The 20682-nt window shown below is 60.5% G+C and overlaps 1 protein-coding gene and 1 long non-coding RNA gene across 7 annotated transcripts in view; both read right to left on the bottom strand.

Moving 5' to 3' along the window:
• The window catches only part of SSBP3 (single stranded DNA binding protein 3), a 54341-nt gene extending 48807 nt beyond the window's left edge, over positions 1-5534 (bottom strand). For 2 of the 6 annotated variants that reach the window (XM_072866442.1, XM_072866443.1), the window contains exons 1-4: positions 5303-5533; positions 5090-5162; positions 4832-4893; positions 4011-4095 (exon numbers count right to left, since the gene is read on the bottom strand). In XM_072866442.1, the coding sequence (XP_072722543.1) occupies positions 4011-4095; positions 4832-4893; positions 5090-5162; positions 5303-5358 (276 nt within the window). In that variant the 5' untranslated portion in view covers positions 5359-5533. Of the gene's footprint in view, positions 1-4010; positions 4096-4831; positions 4894-5089; positions 5163-5302 lie in introns of all 6 variants that reach the window. The other 4 variants (XM_072866444.1, XM_072866446.1, XM_072866445.1 and 1 more) reach the window with 3 other exon arrangements.
• Positions 5535-8694: 3160 nt separating this feature from the next.
• On the bottom strand, positions 8695-10773 carry LOC140654321 (uncharacterized). The gene is made up of 2 exons (XR_012043392.1): positions 10647-10773; positions 8695-8924 (listed from the first exon to the last, which is right to left on the bottom strand). It is a non-coding gene; the product is annotated as an uncharacterized lncRNA (long non-coding RNA).
• Positions 10774-20682: the final 9909 nt, after the last annotated feature.

The raw sequence follows: 20682 nt of genomic DNA, 5'->3' as shown, positions 1-20682 counted from the left end.
TCCAGCAGAAAAGGACCATTTCCCACACCTCGCCTCCAAAGCGTGGCTGGGAGGGCACCTACAGCGGAAACACAGCCATGTTTGGGGTTCACACTCCAGTGCCTGGGTGACACACCCAGCCCATACTGCCCACGGGCCAAAACCCTTCCAGCCCCTTGGGTTTCACCTCGTTCCCCACTGAGCAAAGTGTTGCACACTAGCGCCAGCAAGCCCGGATGCTACGTCCGTCCATCTCCAGGGGCTTCAGAAACCCCCTCGCCGAGATCTCAATCCAAGGGGAACTGTTTCAGATGGTGGGGAAAAAGGAGGAGCCCTGGTTGTCCCCAACCAGGATGGGAGAACACAAGCCCCAAGCACACCATCTTTTCGCAGACCAACCGCCACCTTTCCAGCAGCAACTGCCCCCGCTGCCACAGAGCATCCTTCCAGACCAAAGTTAGAAAGAACTGCAGCAGCTTTCCAAAGTTAAAATCACTCAATCAATCAATGCTTTGCGTTAATGGCAAGTTGAAGCCACCGCTCCATAGATCTTGCACTGCAAAGAAAACGTCATTTCAAATGCTCCCAAGCATGGGTCCTTCTTAGGGTGGAGCTGGGGGGAGCAGAGGAGGGGAAGGACTAAGTCAAAATCTCCGGCAGCCAAAGGCTACCCGGATTTTTCTCTCCTGCACACTGATGCTCTGAGCTGGCGATGCAGGCAGCGCAATACCACAAAAAGTATGTAGCAACAGTCAACTAGATTTAAGTTCATTTTCTGTAGCTCGAGGCCAAAATCGACTGAAGTGGTTCTGGTGATCAAGTTTTCTGCAATTCCCCTTTCTATGTATTAGCTCTTTGACAGAAATTCACTGCGGTATTTAAACTGGCAGTCATCACCACTAACTCAAATTGTATTGGCTTTCACGGCGTTGAAATGCTCAACTGCGACCAGCCATCGGCCAATTCCCAGATAACGCGGTGGCTGAAATCCCCTGTCATGCCGAGCGATCCCGTTGCAAGCTTGCTGGCTCCAGGAGCGTGCGGGAGCGCACCGTAACGCCAGCGCGCTCGCCACGGGGCTTTGCCGGGCGGAAGAGCCCAAATCAATGGCTATGGGTTGAGTTTTAAAAGTCGATGGGTGCTCGTGGTGCTGTTAACTTGTTAACAAGGTGGGAGAGGCTGACTAATAACCCTCCGACCAGCACAACTTGTTAGTTGCGTTAACAGACTCGCCGCCGTGCCGGAGACGGAAGGAAAGAGAAGCAGAGTGTTCCTCCCGCCTGCGCCAGGTGAATCCCCACTCCCATCACCCCTCTCCCAACAAGCACATTCTACCAAGCCCTAGCAGCCTTTTGTCCCGGCTTAGGAGAAAAACCTTGAGGGAAAGGTAAAAAGCAATATTCCTCAGCCATGGCAAGAGCCCATGGCTTTCAAGGGTCCCCCCCAAAAACAGAGGGGTGGGATTTCTCCTTGTTTTTCCCCTCACTTCAGAGTTCAATATTAAAAACTGGAGGGGGAAATTGGCCATTTGTCCTGCTGCTCCTAATAGTTTTCATACAGCTACACTGGGAAACCAAGTGGAAATGTCGCAGCATGCAAATCTCACCGTTAGCACCCTGTTAAGGAGGCACACCACTCCCCCTCCCAAAGTCGCATCTCCCGGGCGAGCACCCCTCCGGCGCCGGCTACGGGAGGGCAGCGTGCCAAACCCCGGCTGGCCTGGCACCGCCACACTGCTCCTGGAGCATCCCCCTGCTTTGCCCTTAAAGCAGCACAGTAAATACATTATCTTTGGGTAAATAAACACCATATTTTGGGCAAACAACGAGCTGGCCGCGTAGAGGTTGCCCATCGTTGGCCAAGTGTAAACACGATGCTCCACTAATCTGGGCCAAGGCTTATATTAGGATATTTTTAACCACAACCACCATATGAAGTGATTCATGACTCACTGGTCCAACCCTGTTTGGGGCTCATACCCCATTTTAGCTGCCATGCACTGGCTGATGGGTTGTGGGGTTTGGTGCTTGATAAAAAACCTGCGTTTCGGCTCTGGTGCCAATTGGCGAGGCCGGCCGCCATGCTCACCAGTACCGGCAGCCCGCCCTGGCACGAAGGCTGGCAAGAAACAAGGCGCTATTCACACTCCCCCAGTTATCATTTGGTTCTTTGGTCAATATTTAAGTTTTGGCCAGGTAGGTCCCTCGCCCTGTAAAGTACACGTTGTGCTGGGAAAACACTGCTCCTCGGAGAGGGAGCGCGCCATGAGCATCTGCCATCAGCCACGCCAGGGAGGAGAAGCACAACCCCTGTTTTGAGGCCACAACATGCCCGGGGAAACCAAACCAGTGCCACCAAGCCAAGGCATGAGGGAGCGAAAATCTTCTTATGAGTCTTCGCAGTAAAACCCAAAAGGTAAAGCACTTGGGGCTGTTACAAAACTGCATTACACTGAGAATTAAAAACAATCAGGATTGTGTCTATTTACTCTAAGCTTAAAGCAACATGTATTAAAGAAGTTTATGCGAATCATCTAATGCACTCAGGTCTATTGTTCGAATTATTACCAAGCTAAAAAAAAGATTAATTTCTCTAAATACACTAAATCCTCAGACACGATGAGGAGGCTGCTGTGAACGGAGCATTACCATGTCTTCGTTGCTAATGTCATCTTCACCTGCGGCTTTGCCGCCCTAAGATCTACCTTTGCCTTGCTCCTGATGAGCCTGCTGTCCCAACCGGGCTCCAAAAACCCCAGCATTTGGCCCAAAACACCCAGGAAGCGAGCAGCTGCCCACGCCAAGCGGGGCACTGGTGGATGTGCTGCTGGTTGTCAGCTCTGACCCTCAGTTCAGGAGTTCGCCATCTTAATCCGACCCAGTAAAACCAAGTGATGCAGAGAACAGCTGCGGGGAAGGACGGACAGATGGACAAACCCCCACCTAGCAAATACCCAGACCCGCTTCCCCCATGCCCCAGCAGGACGGGCATCTTTCCACCCCGGGCAAAGAGGAGAGGCAGCTCAGCAGCCGGCCGAGGCTCTCCGACAGCCCGGCGCTACCCGTGCCCCAGGGCGACCGCTGTGTCCAGCACCGGCATGCAAGAACGCCACGGAGGTCCCCGAGACACTTGCCCGGCGCTGCTTGCCAGCAAACCCTCGTGCATCCCAACCCCAGGCATGTCGAGGCAACAAGAAACTCGGGAAGGGAGGAAAAATGGTTTCCATACCATAGGCTCCCCGGAGCAGACAAAACCAGCTCCTGCTACAGGGTTTAAACTCACTTGACTGGGGTCCAGGCCTGCAGCCAGGTGACTAATCCTTTGATGCAAATTCCTCCCGACGCTGCGGATGCAGGCGACGCACGTGGGACGGGAGCAGGCAGCCCACCCATCGCCCACCGGAGCCGACACGCCGCACACCCTTGCCAAGAGGTGTCTTTTTGGGAGGCACCTCAGCACTGGCATCCCACCCCAGGAGCATCATCATTCCTGGGTCGCGCTAACACCTCTGCAAAGAACAACCCAAAATACCGACAGACAAGATGCACACCGTCAACCAAGGGGGGGTCTGCAACACCACCTTCAACGAGCAAACGCCTTCGCCTTGCTGGTTTCGAGGGAGGACTCGGACAACCAAGGAAGCCCCCGGCCTTGCCAAAGGCAGGGAGATATTCACTGGGGCATACAACGGCATTTTGGGGAATCCCCCCCTCCTCCCCACCGAAATCCAACCCCTGCCCACCCTTCGAGATATCCTCAGCATGAAATATCTCACCATCTCTTTGCTGTCCATCGCTATGCAAAAGTGCTTAATTCTACCAGCAGCCTGAATGCCTTTAAGTGCTTAAGATAAGTATCTGAGCTAATTTACATAATTGCAACATTATGAAATACTGTTCAGTCAAATCAGAACATTGTTGGTTAAAAAAAACACGCTTTTGCCAGTCGGTTACGTTGGCTCTCGGTGTGCCGGAGAAGCCGGAGCTCCCCAACGCTGTAATTACCGCGAGGATTAGAAACTTGTTACTCACGTAGTCATGAAAGGCTTTCGCTTCACTCGAATGCTCGCAAGTGTCTCGCCTTTCGGGAGCTGCGCAGTAAAGGTCCCAAAACACGCTGCGTGGCGGAGAAAGTCAAGAGAGGAGGCGGTTACTCGGCAGGGCTCACGCACCGAGACGGGGGGTCACGGGAGGTGAGCAGCTTCCCACCCCGCCGGGCCCGCGGCCGGGGAAGGGACCTCAGCCGGATCCGGCCGCGCATCCGAGCTCCTCGCCGCTCGGACCTCCGGACGTGCCTGACCCGCTGCTGCCGCCGCCCCGGGACGGGCGATGCCGGGTGCTCCGAGAGGCGAAAGCACCCCTGAGGGGCAACCGCCACGGCACCCCGGGGACCCCTCCGGCCCCCGCAGCAGCGCTGCCGCCTCGCCCTGCCTTTTCCCCCGGCCGCCCCAACGGCCCCGCCGCAACTCGGTCCCTCCGGCCGGCCCCGGCGGCTTTCCGGCCCCGCGGCCGCCGGGGGCTGCGAGGCCCGCCCGCCGGCCGGCCTGCCTCCTCCGAGCCCGCCGCCGCTGCCCGCCCGCTCCCGCGGGGCCGGGGGTGGCTCCGCCGCCCCGCCGCGCCCCGCCGCCCTGCGGGGAGCGGGAGCGAGGAGCCGGGGCGGTCTGGGGCTCGACGAGCCCCACGGGCCGCCGCTGCTGACTCACGCCGTCGGCGGGGCTTCACCCCCCTGGGGCCCGCGCTCCGCCGGCGCGACCCCCCGGGGCTGCCGGGCAGCCGGGGCCGCTCCCACCCGCGACGGGGCACCGCGGGGCGCTCCCACCCGCCTGGACGGCTCCCCCGCCCCCGGCACTTACCACCACCAGGAGTGCAGGAAGCCGGGGGGCTCGCCCAGCGTGATGTTCTTCTCCCACCGGATCTGCGGGCGAGAGGAAGGCGGTGGGGGGTGGGGGGAGGAGGAGGGTGGGAGGGGGTGGTGGTGGGTGGGGGTGGTCACGAGTGGGCGTGGGCCCCCACGCGCGGCGACCCCCCGGCGCCGCCGCCGCCCCGCGCAAGATGGAGGGCGGGCGGGCGTGCGGCGGCGCACAAAGGGCGCGGGGGGCGGCGGGGCTCACCTCGGACAGGAAGGTCTGCGCCGACTTCTGGGCGCCGACGTGCAGCAGGTACTCGTAGACGTACAGCGCCAGCCTGCAACAGCCGAGCGGCGGGTCGGCGGCGGCGGGGGGGGAAGGAGGAGGAGGAGCCCCCCCCGCCCCGCACAAAGCCGCCCCGCCGCCGCCGCCGCCCCGCTCCCCCCCGCTCCTCCCGCCGCCGCCGCCGCCGCTTACTTCTCCCGCGCCTGTCCGTCCGAGGGCACCGCTGAGCCCTTCCCTTTGGCGAACATGGTCCGCGCCGAGGAGGGGGGCGGCCGCCGCCGCCGCCGGGAGCCGCTCTGCCCGCCGCCGAGGGAGCGCCGGGGGCTGTCAGAGCGCCGGCCGCCGCCGCGCCCCCATCGCCCCGCCGCTCGCTGCGCCCGCCGCGCCGCTGGCCGCGCACCCGAACGTGGCCGCGCCGGGCACCGCCCCCCCCCCCGCCGACGGGCGCCCGCCCCCGCCAATCACCGGCGAGCAGGGGCGGGGCCGACCCGCGCCACGCCCCCCCCTCCGGAGGCGGCGGGCGGCCTCCCGCGGCGGGGAAGGAGGGAGGGAGCGCGGCGCCGCGCGCGGTCCTAGCGCCCCCCCGCCTCGGCCCGCGGGCGGCGCACCTCCCCCGGCGCGGCGCCGCGCCATGGCCCTTTAAGGCGCCGGGCCGCGGCGCGCAGAGCCCGCTGATTGGCCGGCGCCGCGGAGACCTCGGGAGGGGGGGCCTTGAAACCGCCCGCCGGGCGGCGAAGGGGGGGGGGAGAGCGGCGGTGCGCCCGGGCGGGCGCTGCCTCTGCCTCTGGCCGCGGCGCCGGGCGGGACCCGCCGGGGCAGGGCCGGGCCGGGCCGGGCCGGGCCGGAGGCGGTGGGAGGCGGGTTCGGCCCCCGCCTCCGGCTCGGCCCCGGCGGGTCCCGCCCGGCGCCCCGCACCCGAAGCCCGCGCTGCGGGCGGTTACCTCAGGGGCAGGCGGCCTGGCTGTGAGGAGCCCTGAGGGGAGCCTGGGGCCGGCCTCCCCCGGCTGCCAACTTCAGCGCCTGTAGTCACGGGGCGAGGCTTGCGGTGGGGCCTGCCTGCCTGTTTTGCTTCCCTGCCCTTAAAAACAAGGGGGGAAAGCCACCCCCGGGGGGTCGGGGAGGGCTGGGTGGTGCTCTGGCCTGCATGGGGGGGGTCCCAGCCCCGTCGCCATGCTGGGGTCCCTCAGAGTGGGCTGTGGGGATCCCGTTTGCCTCTCACCGGGGTTTGTTGGAGGCTTGGGCAAGGCCGTGCCGTGCCACCCCAGCCGCCCCGGGGCACCCCTGCTTTAGGAGGCCGGGCTTTGCAGCCCTCGCCCCACCAACAGCCCTTTCCACGGGAAAACAGGAGCCCACCAAACCAACCAGCGCTCCTGGCTTCGGGTGGCAGTTTCCACGGGAACAGATGTTGGAGCAGCACAAAAATAAGGGCTTCAAAGAGCTCTTCCCCCCCTGCCCTGGCCTCACCTCTACCTCCAGAATGACTCGCTGAACAAAAAACAGCGGGGACGGAGGCTGCGCGCTGGGAAGGGGTTATGTGATTAGTTACCGTTCGTTAAAATCGGGAGGTTACGCGCCTCGAGCCTCATGCTGCTAAAACACTGAAGAGCTTGAGGAGCCTGAGCAGGGCCATATGTGCCCGGCAGCCCTCCTGCGAGGGCAGGGAGGCTTGGGGCGGCGATGTGGGGAGCCGTGGGGTGTAGGAGTAACTCCTCCGGCGGCGGGTAGTGCTGCTGCGCCCCGTGGGAATGTTCCTGGCCATCAGGACCTGCCTGAGCAGGGCCAAACTCGCTTTAAAGCAAGGTTTAAAACAAACGAGGGGGAAAAAAAAATAATAAAAAAATCTTGCAATGCGGTAGGTCGAAAAGGATCAAAACTTGAAGGCGGCCGAGATCCTCTCTTTGGAAAGAGAAAATCTGGCGCTTCGCACAAATTTGGCTTTGCAGGGTGGGGGCCGGGGTGACGGCGGAGATGACGAGACAGGCTTTAGGGGCTCTGCGCTACGCACGCCTCTGCGGCAGAGGCCGGAGGGCCAGGCCAGGCAAATCCTAGACCTTGTGCTTCCGGAGCCTCCGCATCCTTCTGCTCCTCTGCTGCTCCAAAGAGCTCAAAAATAAACGGGAACCTCCCCTGGGACTGAGGCTATGGGATAAATTTGACCCTCCGGCAGCACATGAGGCGTTCGCTAAATATCCCCGGTTAAAAATAATACCCTCATATTCTGAACCTTCTGCGTGAAGGTGGAAAGCATTAATGCCACCGGCGTGATAGGCACTGTGCCCTGAGCAGCAAAAGGGCCTCTCCCTGCCCCTCTCCTGGTCATGGGGAGTTTGTTTTCTTTTAACTCATTGATTTTCTGGGATAGGTGAGTAGACAAAACCCAGCCGCCTCCTTTCCCTGACCCCTGGGGTTGTCTGGGACGTGGAGCAAGCCCAGGGAAATGCGATGGGAGCCAGGAGCTCTGCCTCCTTAGGTGCCTTCAGCGGTCTGATTGCAGGTCTCCAGCCGGGAGGGGAGGACATCTCCGAGGTGCTCGCAGGAGAGAGCAGCCCAGGGGGCCGGGAAGCTGCCTCGGCTCTCCCTCCTCTCCTCCGGACCAGCTCTGGTTCTCGGCTGTTGCTAGGGGAGATGGAGAAGAGCAGTTGATGGAAAGCTTCCCGTAAGCAGCACCAAAAGAAAGTACCAACATTGCCATCCCAGGGTGGCAGAGCCTGACCTGCCAGCCGCCAAAGGCCGGCACAGCGAGGGCGGAAACTCCCGGCCCATGTGAATTCACCGGGTACCAGCCCTGCCTTCGCATCTTCCCCGACCTGATGATTAGAGCAAATTACAAGCTGGTGCTTTGGACCAACATACCTAAAGATCAGAAGGGAGACTAATTTCATATCATCACCACCGCAGAACGCAATTAAATGGCTCTGCAAAGTTTTAACGCAAGTTATGACAGGAACTTTAGGAAAAAAAGAAATCCCCACACCCGAAGCCAGCAGCTCTGTCTAGCTGAGTCGCAGGAGGACGTACCAAGGCTACCGAGTGCTCCCAAGGCTCGGAGGGCGACCTGTGGGCTACCTTCCTCGGCTGGGCTTTCTCTTCATCGGGAGTTTTTCTTGAGTTGCAAGAATTAAGGCACCAGAATTCATTAAAAACCCCAAACCAAGAGCTCAGCTGGTTGTTTTAACCACCCGCCTGTGCATTTCTCCCAGCCATCAGGGTGCCTCCCTTGCCGGGGCTGCGTTGCACAGCACCCACCCGGCGGGTACCCAACAGACCCCGCTCCGCCGAGCCCGAAGGCAGGAGAAGGTGCCGCGGGGGAAAAGGCAGCGTCCCCTGGGCACAGCGGGGGGAAGGCACGAATGCACCGGGCGCTGCCGGCGGCTCGGCCGGGGCTGCTGTGGGATCCCCGTGGGCAGGCTCCCCGTGGGCAGGGATGCACAGCAGGAAGGACAGGTTTGGGAGGGAGTAGCTGTGGGAAGAGTGGCCTCTCCATGTTGCATATTAATGCTCCGCGTGCTTTAATTGCGGTGGGACCTATCGCGCAGAGCCATTAGCATGCAATGCGGAGGAACACGTATTTTTGGGAAGCCTGCCTGGCTCGCAGACTCTCAGCCATGGGGAGGCGGTGGGCCGTGGGATGCAGGGAGAGGTGTCTCGCCCCTCCCCAGGGACGCCGCTGGAGTCGCAGCTCCTTCCTCGAGCCCCTGAATCATCCCCGCTGCCATCTGCTGCACCCTCGCTCTTCCCCGCAGATGTCCTTCTTCCTTCCCCAGAAGGAGATGAGAACCGAGGACGAGGTGCCAAACGCGACTTCAAACAGCATCTAATAAAACATGGGATTAATTTCTTCTGACTGGTGTTCAATGGCTCTGATTAAGCAGAGCAGGATTTAATTAGCTTGTTTGGACTGCCTCGAAACCTGTGCCAAAGGTGGGGGAGCCTCAGAGGTTGGGTCCCCCCAGGCCCCGACCACGAGCCGATGGGGGCTGGCAGGACCTTCCCCCCACGGAGCAGAGCCCGCTGCCTGCCCTGCCAGGCTGGCAGCTCCTTCGGGATCCCCCGACCGCCCTTTACCACCCGGGACGGGTGCCCTTGGCTGTGCTTACTCCCAGTGACACCCACGGGGCAGGCACGGGGGAACGGGGAGGAGCAGGAGGGGGTGATGGGGACACAGAGAGGTCGGTGGACCCGCCAAGGGGACACTTCTGTCTTCCCAAACTGCATCTCAGCCTCTAAGCCCCGTGCGTCTCAGCATAAACCAAACTTGCCCTGCCACCGAGTCCTTGAATTTAAAGTAACCCTGTTCTCTCCCTGATTTACTACCAGTTGCTGGCTCCTCTCCTCTCCCTCCGCCTGTCTCCTTTAACCCATTTCATTATCTATGCTAGCTTAGGCTTGTCTACGTGGGAACATCACGGTGAAGTTATTGCAAAATAGATGGGCTGTGAATGTAAAGCACGGCAGCTATTCCCCAGCAGCTCCCTGCGTGGCGGCTTGGATTCCTTACCCGCAATACCTGCATTAACCTCAGCTGCAGGCAGGCACTGCAAAGTGCCGAGCAGGAGCACCCATGTGGGACACGGCTCCCGGGCTTTCCCCAGCTGCAGGGAAGGCTGGGATGCAGTGCTGCATTCCCAGAGCTGGCACTCCTGGGATTTTAACTCTGCGGGTCCCTGTCCTTGCAGAGGAGACAAACAGAGGTAGAAGGCTCGAAGGGAGAAAGCACCGAAGATAACAGCTGGGGAGCAGGCCTTCCCCGTCTGAGGAGCACGGACGACTTGCGAGCCCCAAACTGGCACTCTGGGGTGCGGTTGGACGCCTGAGGAACGGGACGGGCTGTGCAAAGGCAAAACCCCAAATGCCAGACTCTCGTCACCCCATGAGCCTGACAAAGCGTCACCTCTGCCCACTGCCTGCCAGTGCCAGCCGCTCTGGGCAGGTCGAGTCCTCCTGGTCTCCACCTGCCTTGCCGCTAGCCTACATCTCCCTGCAAGGGATGTTTTGCAATTAAATATCCCCTCCCCAAGCAAACCAGCACGCAGGAGCTGCCGTCCTGCCCCGCACGGTGGCACAGTGATAACCCCCAGCCTGGCTCCTACCGGTGACGGTGGCATTGCCGTGCTGCGCTGTCTGTGTCTGACCCTGCTTGTTCCCTGCGGCTGGGCTCCAGTGGCCGCTACGTGGGGCCAAGCAGGGCACCAGCGTGGGGCGAGGATGCTGCAGGGGTTACAGGTAAATGCTGCCTGAAGGTCTCCTATGGTATAGCAGAGACCTTCGTGGGGGGTCCCAGCAGAGCTGTGTGTGCATGCAGCCCCTACAGACAATGGGATGGTGCCTGTCTTGGGGTTTCCCCCTCCACAGGCTATCCATCATCCCACAGGGATGGCCTCCAAGCTGTGCTGCCTGCCACTCGGCGTCAGGCATTCTCAAGCGAAGGGTCGCAGCCTTGCCGGGGTAGCAGTGGTTGTCAACTGCCCCAGGAGCCAGGCAGAAAACCCATTGCACCGACTAAGTATTTGCAGTTTAACATCAGTGGTTTCCTTACCCCTCTGCCCTCAGCGAGGAGGGGTTTAGGTGGGGAGCAGGCACCCAGCCGATGTTACAGGATCTGAATCCAGCTCCGCTGGGTCTGGTCTTGAGCCTCCTCACTCCGCCGGGACAGTGCCTTTGAGTCCTATCGCTCCCGTTTCTTCTCTGGGCTGAGTCCCTTATCTGTCACCTCTTCCATCTGTCCCCGCCTGATACGAGCCGCCGGCAGTGCCCTGAGCCAGCCGCCCCCGCCAGTGCCCTGCAACGGGCAGGAGCGTCTCTTCGGCTCTGCTTTCCTGGGGTGCTTCGCGGAGCCGGCCGGAGGGTGACCTTGGGTTTCGGAGCAGACATCCCTCCTGCTGCCACCGGCCCCACGGGTGCTCCCACAGCAGGGTGGATGGGTGCCAGATGTGCGCGTGGAGCTGTAAATCTGCTGCGAGCACGGCGGCAGCACTTGTATTTATTTTAGCAGCCTGATTTTAGGCAAAAAGCTGCTGCAGGGTGAGCTGTGGTCCGACTGGCTCCACTGCCCGCGAGGGTTTCCTCTGCCGCTCCCGGGAGCTTTTTGGGAGAAAGGGGGACCTCAGGAGCTGGAGGAGAGGCTTCCCAGGCAGCAGCCTGCCACAGGAGCCAGCATCCTCTGGGACGCTCACCTGTGCAGCATCCTCTAAGGTTTCAAAACCAGCCCTTGCTGCTCAGAGGCCTTGCCCTGGCTTTGCCTGCACACCCGTCCGTGTGCAGCCACCACGCTTCCCCGCAGGCAGAGAGGGGACCTGGCTGGTGCTCATCCACCCCGTTGGCTGCAGGATGCTGCACACGCTGGGCTCGCCCCCAGGCCATGGACCACGTGCCCTTCCCTGCTCCCACGCTGCACTGAGCACCCCTTTTCGTAACTCAAAAAAACCCCCTTTTCATCAAGCCCATGCTTTCCTGGCTTGCATCTTCACTTTGTCATACTGAAACGCTGTGACTGGCTCTCCCGTTCCGACCTTCAGGCGGGGAGCCGCTTCCCCCTGCCTGCTTTCACCTTTACTATTTTAAGCACGGTCTCTTCCTTCTCCCCCTGAGCACTCATCGTTCGCGTCTAGCCTGCGCGACTTGCTGACCCAGCACTCCTGCCCGCTCCTCCATCCGTTTTGCCTCCATGCGTAATGTGCCTCCATAATCTTTCCTAGGAAGGACGTGCAGAGCGGGGCCACGGTGCCACATCAGGGACTGTGACCGCACAGGGGTCCTCGTGCACCGGCCCGTGCTCCTCTCAGGGCCCCATGCTCACCTCCTGCACCTGGGTTTTCCTCACCATCCACCCCAGTACTTGGTCCGGACACCTCCAGGGATGTGGGAAACCCCAAAATATCTAATAAGGGGGCTGCCTGCAGGACAGCGCTGCTCCTCTGCAATGTCCCCCGCTGTGCCAGCCGGCTCGCTGGCCCCGGGGACCTTTGCACTAAGCCAGGCTCAGCGCTCAGGCTGTCGACAGCCTCCTCGCATCCTTGCCCTGGCTGCTGCCAGATGAGCGGGGAGGAGGCAGGGGCTTGCGACTGCCTGCAACAACAGCCCGGGGGGGAACAACAGCCCAGATGTTAACAACAGCCCAGATGTGAATAGCCCAGATGTGTACAGCAGCCCAGATGGGAACTACAGCCCAGCTCTGCCCATGCCACAAGCCAAGGGATGCTTTGTGCCGGGGCCACTGCCCCAACGCCTCCCTCTGCCCCAAAATCTCTTCTCCTGCTGCAAGTGCTGCTTGTGCCTGGGGCGCAGCCCCCGGGGCTTTGCTGTGCCCACAGCGTGCCTCCGGCCACCGCCGTCGTCCCACCCGGCAAGAAACACGAGAGCCATCGCACGAGACCCAGCCGAAGCCTCTCCTGTTTTGATCGGCGGAGGCGTGGGCTGCTAATCGCAGGGCCTCATTAGCCTAATGAATGAATTTCAAAGCTGGGCTTTCAGATGAGGTTTAGGCATACAGCAAACTCTTTGGGAGTGCCAGGCTAGGACACGGTCTCGGTGCCTCCGAAAAGTCTCATCTTCTGGTTTCCGAGCGAAATAATAACCAAACCAGGAGATTCTCATAAAAGAAATCAGCAAAGACAACTACTTTTATATGTGCGCTTAAGTATTTAGGTCAGTATTTTTAGAATAAATAGCCGTGGGTTGGTTCCTATCTTTTCACTTTCATTTTTCACACTTCAGCTTCATTTTCCCGAATCTGGTTATACTGAAGCAGCAATTGGGTTTTTCAAAGCACTCACACCTACCAGCGCGCTGACCTCACTGGCTCCTGTTTCCCCACCAGCTTCTCTGGCCTTTTCTTCTCCCCTGAGCTATTAGCACAATTACGGGCTGAACCTGGCCCGCTCTGCCTTAAAGATTTCCCCGAGAGCAGGCGAGGGAAGGGAAGGAAGGGCTGCAGGGGGGTCGGCTCTGCAAGGGGGTGGGGAGCTTTGCTGGTCTGAACTGGGAAGGGGGTGCACAGCCGTGGCCCACGATGGATGAGCGCGGCTCCGTGCGTGGCTCCAATCCTGCACCCATTGCCACCCAGTCCCTTCCTGCACCGGGGAGAGCCCTGGCCACGAGCTGGGCGTTGCACCCTGCAGCCTGCTATTAAAAGCAAACCATCTAGAAGAGTCCTTCGGAGTGAAAGCAGCTTTTAAAGGAAACATTGGCAGTCTCGTTTGGCTGCAACAGTGCCTGCTTTGCTAACGGCCTCCAAAATTAGACGAGGCTCAGAAACTTAGGATGGATGTTACTGCAGCAGAACGGGGAGGGGGGACGAGGGGGAGGCTCGAGTCTGCTCAGCCTCAGCTGTGCTTCCCCAGAAATCAGGATGCTGCTCCGTAGCCCACAGATACAACCTTTTTTTTTGCGGGGGGAGGATAAGCTCGCTGTGGGAATGGTGCACGGGGAGCAACGCCCGGCCGGCGTGGAAATCCCGGGTGTGCACGTGCGGCTGGAAAAAGCAGTGATCTCTGCTGTGCTAAACACGCTCCGCGGGAGCGACGGAGATGTGCCAAAGCCTCTTCATGACTTAGCTCCTAATAAACACGCTGCGGATGGGAAACGAGCCTTTGGCTTTCTTTGGCGCGGGTAAGCAGGGAGCTCACCCCGGCGATGCTCCATCCCCACAAGTTGGGGGGACCGGGGTGCGTGGGGCACGTCCCTGCTGGTCCCTGGGGCTGGGACTGGGCTCCTGCCTGCCCTGCATCGCTCCTGGGGGAGTTTATCCCAAAATAAAGCCCTCCTCCTCCCCGGCTCAACGGCTGCTTCACCTCCAAGAGTTATTCACAGATAAACTCCATAAATTTGGGGGACAGCCATTTTATCACTCCTGGCAGCTCTGTGCATTGCCTGCCACAAGGTGAAGCCAAGGGAGCTGGGAAGGGATGGAAAACCAGCTCCCAGGAGAGCCGGAGCATCGGAGCGTCTGGCCAGGACCGGCTCCACTCTGGGGCAGCCGGGGCCACGGGACGGCCGTATCCTGCCCCAGCTCTCGCTGCCCGCCTGGGGTTTCTGAGGCTTTGTTAGATGCAGGGAGGTGCGAGAGCAGAAAACCTCCTCCTCTCTGCCTTGCCTCCATGGATGATTTATTTTGACACGCGACTCCAGCCTGTTTTGCTGCATCACTCCAAGCACTTTATTGCTTCTGGCCTGGGCTGGTGACATCCCCGCACCCAGCCCCGGCTGCCCGCAAGCAGAAAGGAGCCCTCAGCCTGTGCCGCTGGGGCTTGTGATGATACCAAAATGCTCCCAAGCTTGGGTGGTTAGTTGGCCTTTCCTGACCTCCTAGAGCAGCTCCCCTTCTCCAAACTGTCGGTCCATTGCCTGCTGGCTCCCACCTGGGGCCGTTTAGGGTGCCCATCGCTGGGGAGGATGCCTGTGCTTGTCAATGCACTGGGACTATTCTGCTGGAGCACCACCTGTAAAAATAAATACATTTTTAAAAAATCCATCCTTAATTTTGCCCTGCACTTACAAAGGTGCATGGGTCTATTCAATAGCTAACGTTAAGCTCTAACAGCCCCGCGAGCTCCTGAAGCGACGTGGCGCTTACCTACGCCACTGCGCAGGCAGCGTCTTGCTGCGGGCGGGCATCGCTGCCGTCCTGGCCGGGCACGGACCTGTGCAGGCTGCGTTCCCGCATAGCACGCTGCACCCCCAGCCCGTCCGTGGGACCGTCCACACACCAAGCGCTGCTACCACTGCTGGCAGTGCTCCGGCAGCAGGAGCCCGCTCTGCTACGAGCAAGTTTGGATTTTGACTTTTAATTTTAACCAAACTATAGATTTCCAGGTTGCTGCCAGCCCATTATTCCCTTTTCCCATGGGAAAGCCAAACCCCGGGGCGTGATGGTGCTGGTGATGCTGGAGATGCTGATGGGGAGGACAGGAGATGGGCAGCTCTGGGCAGACCGGGGCACTACACACTCCCCGTACCCCCCCCCCAAATAACTCCTCCATTTCACAGTCTTCCTGGAGTGCAAAGCAGCCATCGAGAGGGGCCAGCTTTGGGTTTGCTCCTGAGGACCTACCATTTGGTGTCTAAAATTTCCCTATCTTCTAATAAGGCTTTTTTTTCCCCAGACCAGCTAGCAGGAAGAAACCTCTCCTCGGCTGGGTGAGATTTCCACACCTCAGTGGCGGTGGCGACTGCTCTGCATGGCTCGCATTCAAATGAACTTGGCGCAGGCAAGCAGGCAGCGGCGGTGGGTGCTGCCACCCACCTCCTCTCCCACCCCGGCCCCTCACCCTGGAGCCGCTGATATTTTTCGGAAGGAGTCATTCGCCTGCCTTGGGGTTGGGGTTTCTGGGTCCCGCGGGAGCCGCGGTGTTCGGGTTTCCTGTTTACCCGCGCAGCTGCGCTGGCGGTTGGAGGGAGGCCGGCGTGCGTTAGCCGCGACGCCAAAACATCACCGGTGCTGTAACCGGCTCCTTGGCCGGTGCGGAGTTCAAGGCCTTCCCCGACGCCGGCTCCTTGGCGGCCGGCTTGCAAAAACCCCGCCAGCGAAAGGCTTTTTACGAAGCAAGGCAGTAGCAGCAATCTGCTGGTAGATGCTATATGCGCATAATTAATTAAATTGCATAATTAATAACACTGCATTATTTATAAAGGGTTAGGGGATGTCCCCATCACAAGCAAGGGGCGAGTGCCACCCTAGCCCGGCGTGCCGGAGAAAGCAGAGGCGAAGCCCTGCCCTGCCTGCGCCCGAAGCCCCCCCACGGCCTCGGGCACGGGCACGGTCACGGTCACGCGTGGGAGCGCACTCCCTTGGGGTACGCTGCGTTTCCCTCTCCCCCCCCCGCCGGGCTGGCGCCGGCGCCGGCTGGCGCGGGCAGCACAGGCAGGAGGGCGGGCAGGGAGCAGGGCAGGGAGCAGGGCAGGGAGCAGGGCAGGCTGCAGGCAGGGTGCAGGCAGGGTGGGTCGCGGGGCCGGGCCGGGCCGGGCCTCCCCGGGGGCCGCCCCCCCGCCGAGCAGCGCAGCGGGGCGGGGCGGGGCGCGGAAGGGGCCTCTTGAAACCGCCGCGCGCTGATTGGCGGAGCGCTCGCCCCGCCCCGCCCCCTCCTCCTCCTCCCCCCTCCGCCCCCCCTCCCGTAGGGGCCCGGGGGTGCCGGAGGGCTCCGTCCGTCCCCCCGCGCCCGCCCCCGCCCCCGGCCCCGGCCCTGGCCCCGTCGGCGGGCGGGCCGCAGCCGCCGGAAGGCCGCGCCTGTGCGCCCGGGCGGGGCGGGGAGGGGCGCTGAGCCGGGGCGGCCGCGGGCACAGCGCGGGGGGGGGGGAGGGAGGGGGAGGGGAGGGGCGGAGCGCCGCCTGCGCGGCCGCTCGGAGCAACGGCGCCCCCTGGCGGCCCGCGGCGGCGCGGCCGGCGCCGGTACCACACGGAGCCCCCGGGGTCCTGTGCCCCTGAGTGTGTCCCCCCCCGGGGGTGTCCCTGTCCCCGGGGTCCTGTGCCTGTGTACCCGCCCAGGGTGTCCCAGTGTTCAGGGACCCCTGGGGCGTCCCTGTCCTCGGGGAGCCCCAGGCCCGTCCCTGTCCTCACGTACCCCCTGGGTATCCCTGTCCCCACAGACGCCCTCGGGCTGTCCCTGTCCTCACGTACCCTCCAGGCTGTCCCTGTCCCCGTGTACCCCTGGCTGTCCCTGTCCTCACGACCCCCCTGGGACTCTCCCTGCCCTTGTGGACCCCGGGGGCTGTCCCTGTCCCCATGGACCCCGGGGCAGTCCCTGCCCGCACCGGCCGCCAGCAGCAGGCCTGTATCTCGGCACCCCCCAAACCTTCTCCAGAAGGTCCTGCTTCCCCCTGCTTCCCCCCATCCCCGTCACAGCCAGACGCTGCCCCGCTGCCCCGTGTCACACACCGTCCAGGTTACCGGCCGGCGTTCAAACAAACCACGCTTGCTCTGGGCTTTAACGTTTGAATTAAAACCAAAATAAACCCCAGAGCGAGCCAGAGCCCGGCTTAGCCTAACGGCACACGGCTGCCCTCCTCCTCTCCGTCGCGGGGCAGGCGAGCTGGCCTTCGGAAATTAAGTAAATACCAATGGAGGAGCTGAAAAATAGGTTACCTTGTAATTGAATTTTTTTGCCTGCAGCTAAAGAAAAATTAGCCTTCCTGCTATCTTGTGCAGCCTGTGTGTTTGAGAACTTACCGGGGTGTGTAATAGCTGAAAGGGTGGCGTGACAGCTCCTTGGCCCAGCCTTTTCAACTGCCTTACTTCTGAGCTCTTGCCTTTTTTTTTCCCCCCTTTCCCCTGCCTTTAAACTCCAAGCGCTGCCAGAGAAATCTAGAGCTTTGACAGCTCGGAGGAGCCGAGAACAGGACTGCTGGCAGAGCGAAGCGGCCCCGATCCCGCGCCAGGAGCCGGGGGAGAGCCCCTCTCTGATGGAGACCCCGGCTCGCGGGTGCCGTCACCCCTCACGCCAGCCCGTCCCCCTGCCCCGTCCTGCGGCATGGGGCAGCGGAGGCCGTCGGGGCGGGAGGGTGGTTCAGGGCAGAGGACCCCGAGTGCCGGTCCCTGAGCAGCCGGGGTTTTCTTCCTCCCCTGCTCAGGGGGACACGGGACCCCCGGCCTGGGCGGGTAGCGCGGCTGCGGCGTGGCTCTCCTCCCCGCTCTTGCAGCAGCTCCTGATGCAGCAAAATGACACGAGGGTTTGATTTATTAAGCTGGTGCATTAGTATAATTTTTTTTTCCCATTTTCCATAACGAGCTGTTTGCACAGTGGTGCCTGCTATGCTGCCCTCCCTCCTTCCCGCCGGCACCCAGGTTTTGGGGGGCATTTCCTGGGGAGAAGAGACCTGCAGCCCAACCTTGGGTACCACACCATCATCCTGCGAAGAGGGAGAAGGTGCTTGGCCCCGCCGGAGGCAGGGACGCCTTGAGCACCAGCCCCCCACCCCTGCTAACGCTCGGGGCATGGGATCGCCTGTGCAAACCCTCCCGGGGGCCATGCCTCCAGGTGCCGTGGGTGCTGAGCATGGGCGGCTGCGTGGCTGGGGGCTTGCGGGTGATGGGTGCATCCCATGGCGGGGAGCGGGGTCCCTGCTTGGGGTACACGGAGCAGCCTGGGGCACCCTGAAAGCATCGCCAAGCCCTCGGCATCGTGGTTCCCTCCCCCGGCAACAAGTCGAGGGCTGGGGCTGTGGCTCCCAGCTGCTTGGCTCAGTCTCCTCCAGCCCCATCCCTGGTGCGGGTCTCACTTCTGGCCTCGCAGGGCTGCTGGGCTCAGCCACGGCTGTGCAGGTACCGCATTGGCGCTCGCTGCCATCCCCTCAACAGCCGAGAAAACCTACATTTCAGCAAAGATCTGACTTACGCTGCAGCCCCTTTCTCCCGCCGCTGAGCCCGCGAGCAATTTATCCTTCCGACTGCTCCAAGAAGCGATGAAACCAATAGGTCACCTTTTTTTTTTTTTTTTTCTCAGCAGTAATTAATGGTTTAATTAACACTCACGGCATCCAATTCCCATTGCTTTGCACGAGCAGCCTCCACTGCCGGGGCCTCACTGCAAACTCTCCGGTAACTGGGGGTGGAAAGGGTTAGCCGGGGAGCTGGTGGGAGCTGCCGGCTGGAGGCCGCCCATCTGGCCGTGATTTCAACCAAAGCTGGAAACTTCTCCTCCTCCCGAGCAGCAGCAGGGTTTCCAACACGTTTCACAGCCTGCTTTGCTTTTGCACGGGCTTGTTTATGGTGCGGTGGCTTTTATGGCCGAGGGAAGAAACCGGGCGCCATGAGTGCACGCTACGCACAGCCCTCGTTATTTACTCTTAACGATTTTCCAGTATTTTAACACCAGTCCCCAAGAAATTTTAGTTGTCCCAAGGAGAATAGCTGCTTGTAACCGGTTGCTAATTACAAGTATGAATGTCAATTAATTCATTTAGCTAATTATCCACTCTCTGAGCACCACGCACCAAAGAACTGTAAAAGGCGGGCATATGGTGAAGGATCGGGAGGAAGAAGCTGGCACCTGTGTGCGCTCGCTGGGCGGCCGGGGCTGGGCGTGCGCTCGCCGGGTGTGCCGGTGTGCCGGGGCGAGGGGACGCAAGGCAGCGCGAGAGCTGGGGGAATACGGCCGCCGCAAGCCCTAATTACAGCGTTATGCTAATTGGGCCTGGAAAACATCAACCCTCTCCTTGCAACTTTTGTTTGGAGGCTTGCGCGTGGGTCAAGCGTCGAAAGTGTTTCTAACTGTGCTCCTCGGACGCGGAGCGGGGGAAGAATCGTTCCCCTGCTTGAACAAACCTCTTGATCGTAATGGCTGGTTGCAGAAACAAACAGTCCTAAGGAGGGAGCGAGAGATCCCTGACGAGCTTCCCAGCGAGGGGCCTCCATGCTAAAGGTGGGGAGATCCGCTGGAGGATGCTTGTTGCAATCTGGCTCACGGGGCACCTGGGCTGCTGCAAGCAGGTAGAAAAACCATCTTGGTGAAAAAGAATCTTATTTGCTGTCTCAAAAAAGGAAAATATTTTAAAGGAAATGTTATTTTCTGAAATGATCGGAGTTAATCGCATCTGCATGTGCGAAGTTACCTGTAAGGCAAGGAAGAGGTTGCGGGGGGAGAGCAGAGCGGACACTCTCTCCCCGCTCTCAGAAAGCTGATGAAGAATTGCAGAGTTTATACTGATTATACAGATTTTTTTATACTGATTATACAGATTTTATACTAGCAGCTGAACAGTGAATGCTCAGTGGGGTTAAAGTCCTTGGTCAAACCAGGGCAACAATCTTCTTCCGGAGAGAATCTCCATCATGGCGCTCGGATCAATCACCCAGTGAGCCACTGCCTCCTCCATCCCCCAAAGGCTCCTAACCCTCCGTGGGCAAGCATTGTCCTGGGCTGGGCCACCAGCTCCATCCCTGCCCAGCCCAGCTTTTGCAGAAGTACCGAGCTGTCCCGCCTCACCTGCACCCAGGTCTGGACTTTGATGAGCATTTCCCGTGTCCAGCCTAAAATTTGGGTCGCTGAGGCCCCAGCGCTACAGGGGCAGCACCCGCTGCATCAGATACTGATGCTCGGTGCCCGCCACAAGCGTTTGCTCTGTTCCAGAGCTTTGCTATTCTTATTTACCAAAAAAAGTGAGACCTCATTTCCTGTTGAATTTGTTTAATTATTTCACCACTGGATTCCCAACAGCAACACTTGTGCTGCCTGCGCCTGCAAGGAGCTTTGATCAAACTCTTGTACGTCGATTACCAAGATTCACTTATAAAAGTGCATTAAAAAAATACAAATAGAACAATATCTCCCCCCAAACCCCAACAGGCTGTATTGTTAATGTGGTGACACGGTAATTTGCATTTTATTTCCTTGTTATAAAAAAAAGGTTTTTATTATAAGCCCTGTTAGAGGTACTTCAAAGGCAGCAGGGCCAGGGAGTGGCTGCGGGGATTGGAGTGGCTCTGGAGAAGTTTGCGGAGGCTTTCCCGGCCAGCGAGCCTGCGGCTCTGGGGAAAAAACCCAAATATTTTCAGGCAGGTTTAACTGGGGGGGGAAGAGCCTGGTGCCGATGCGGTGCCGTTGGTACCGAGCGGGCTGGGGGAGCAGCTGGGCACCCCCCTG

Source organism: Ciconia boyciana, chromosome 7 (genome assembly GCF_034638445.1).
Source record: "Ciconia boyciana chromosome 7, ASM3463844v1, whole genome shotgun sequence".
NCBI lineage: Eukaryota > Metazoa > Chordata > Aves > Ciconiiformes > Ciconiidae > Ciconia > Ciconia boyciana.
The sequence above is the reverse complement of the archived record's forward strand: the minus strand, read 5'-3'. Positions and strand labels throughout refer to the sequence as shown.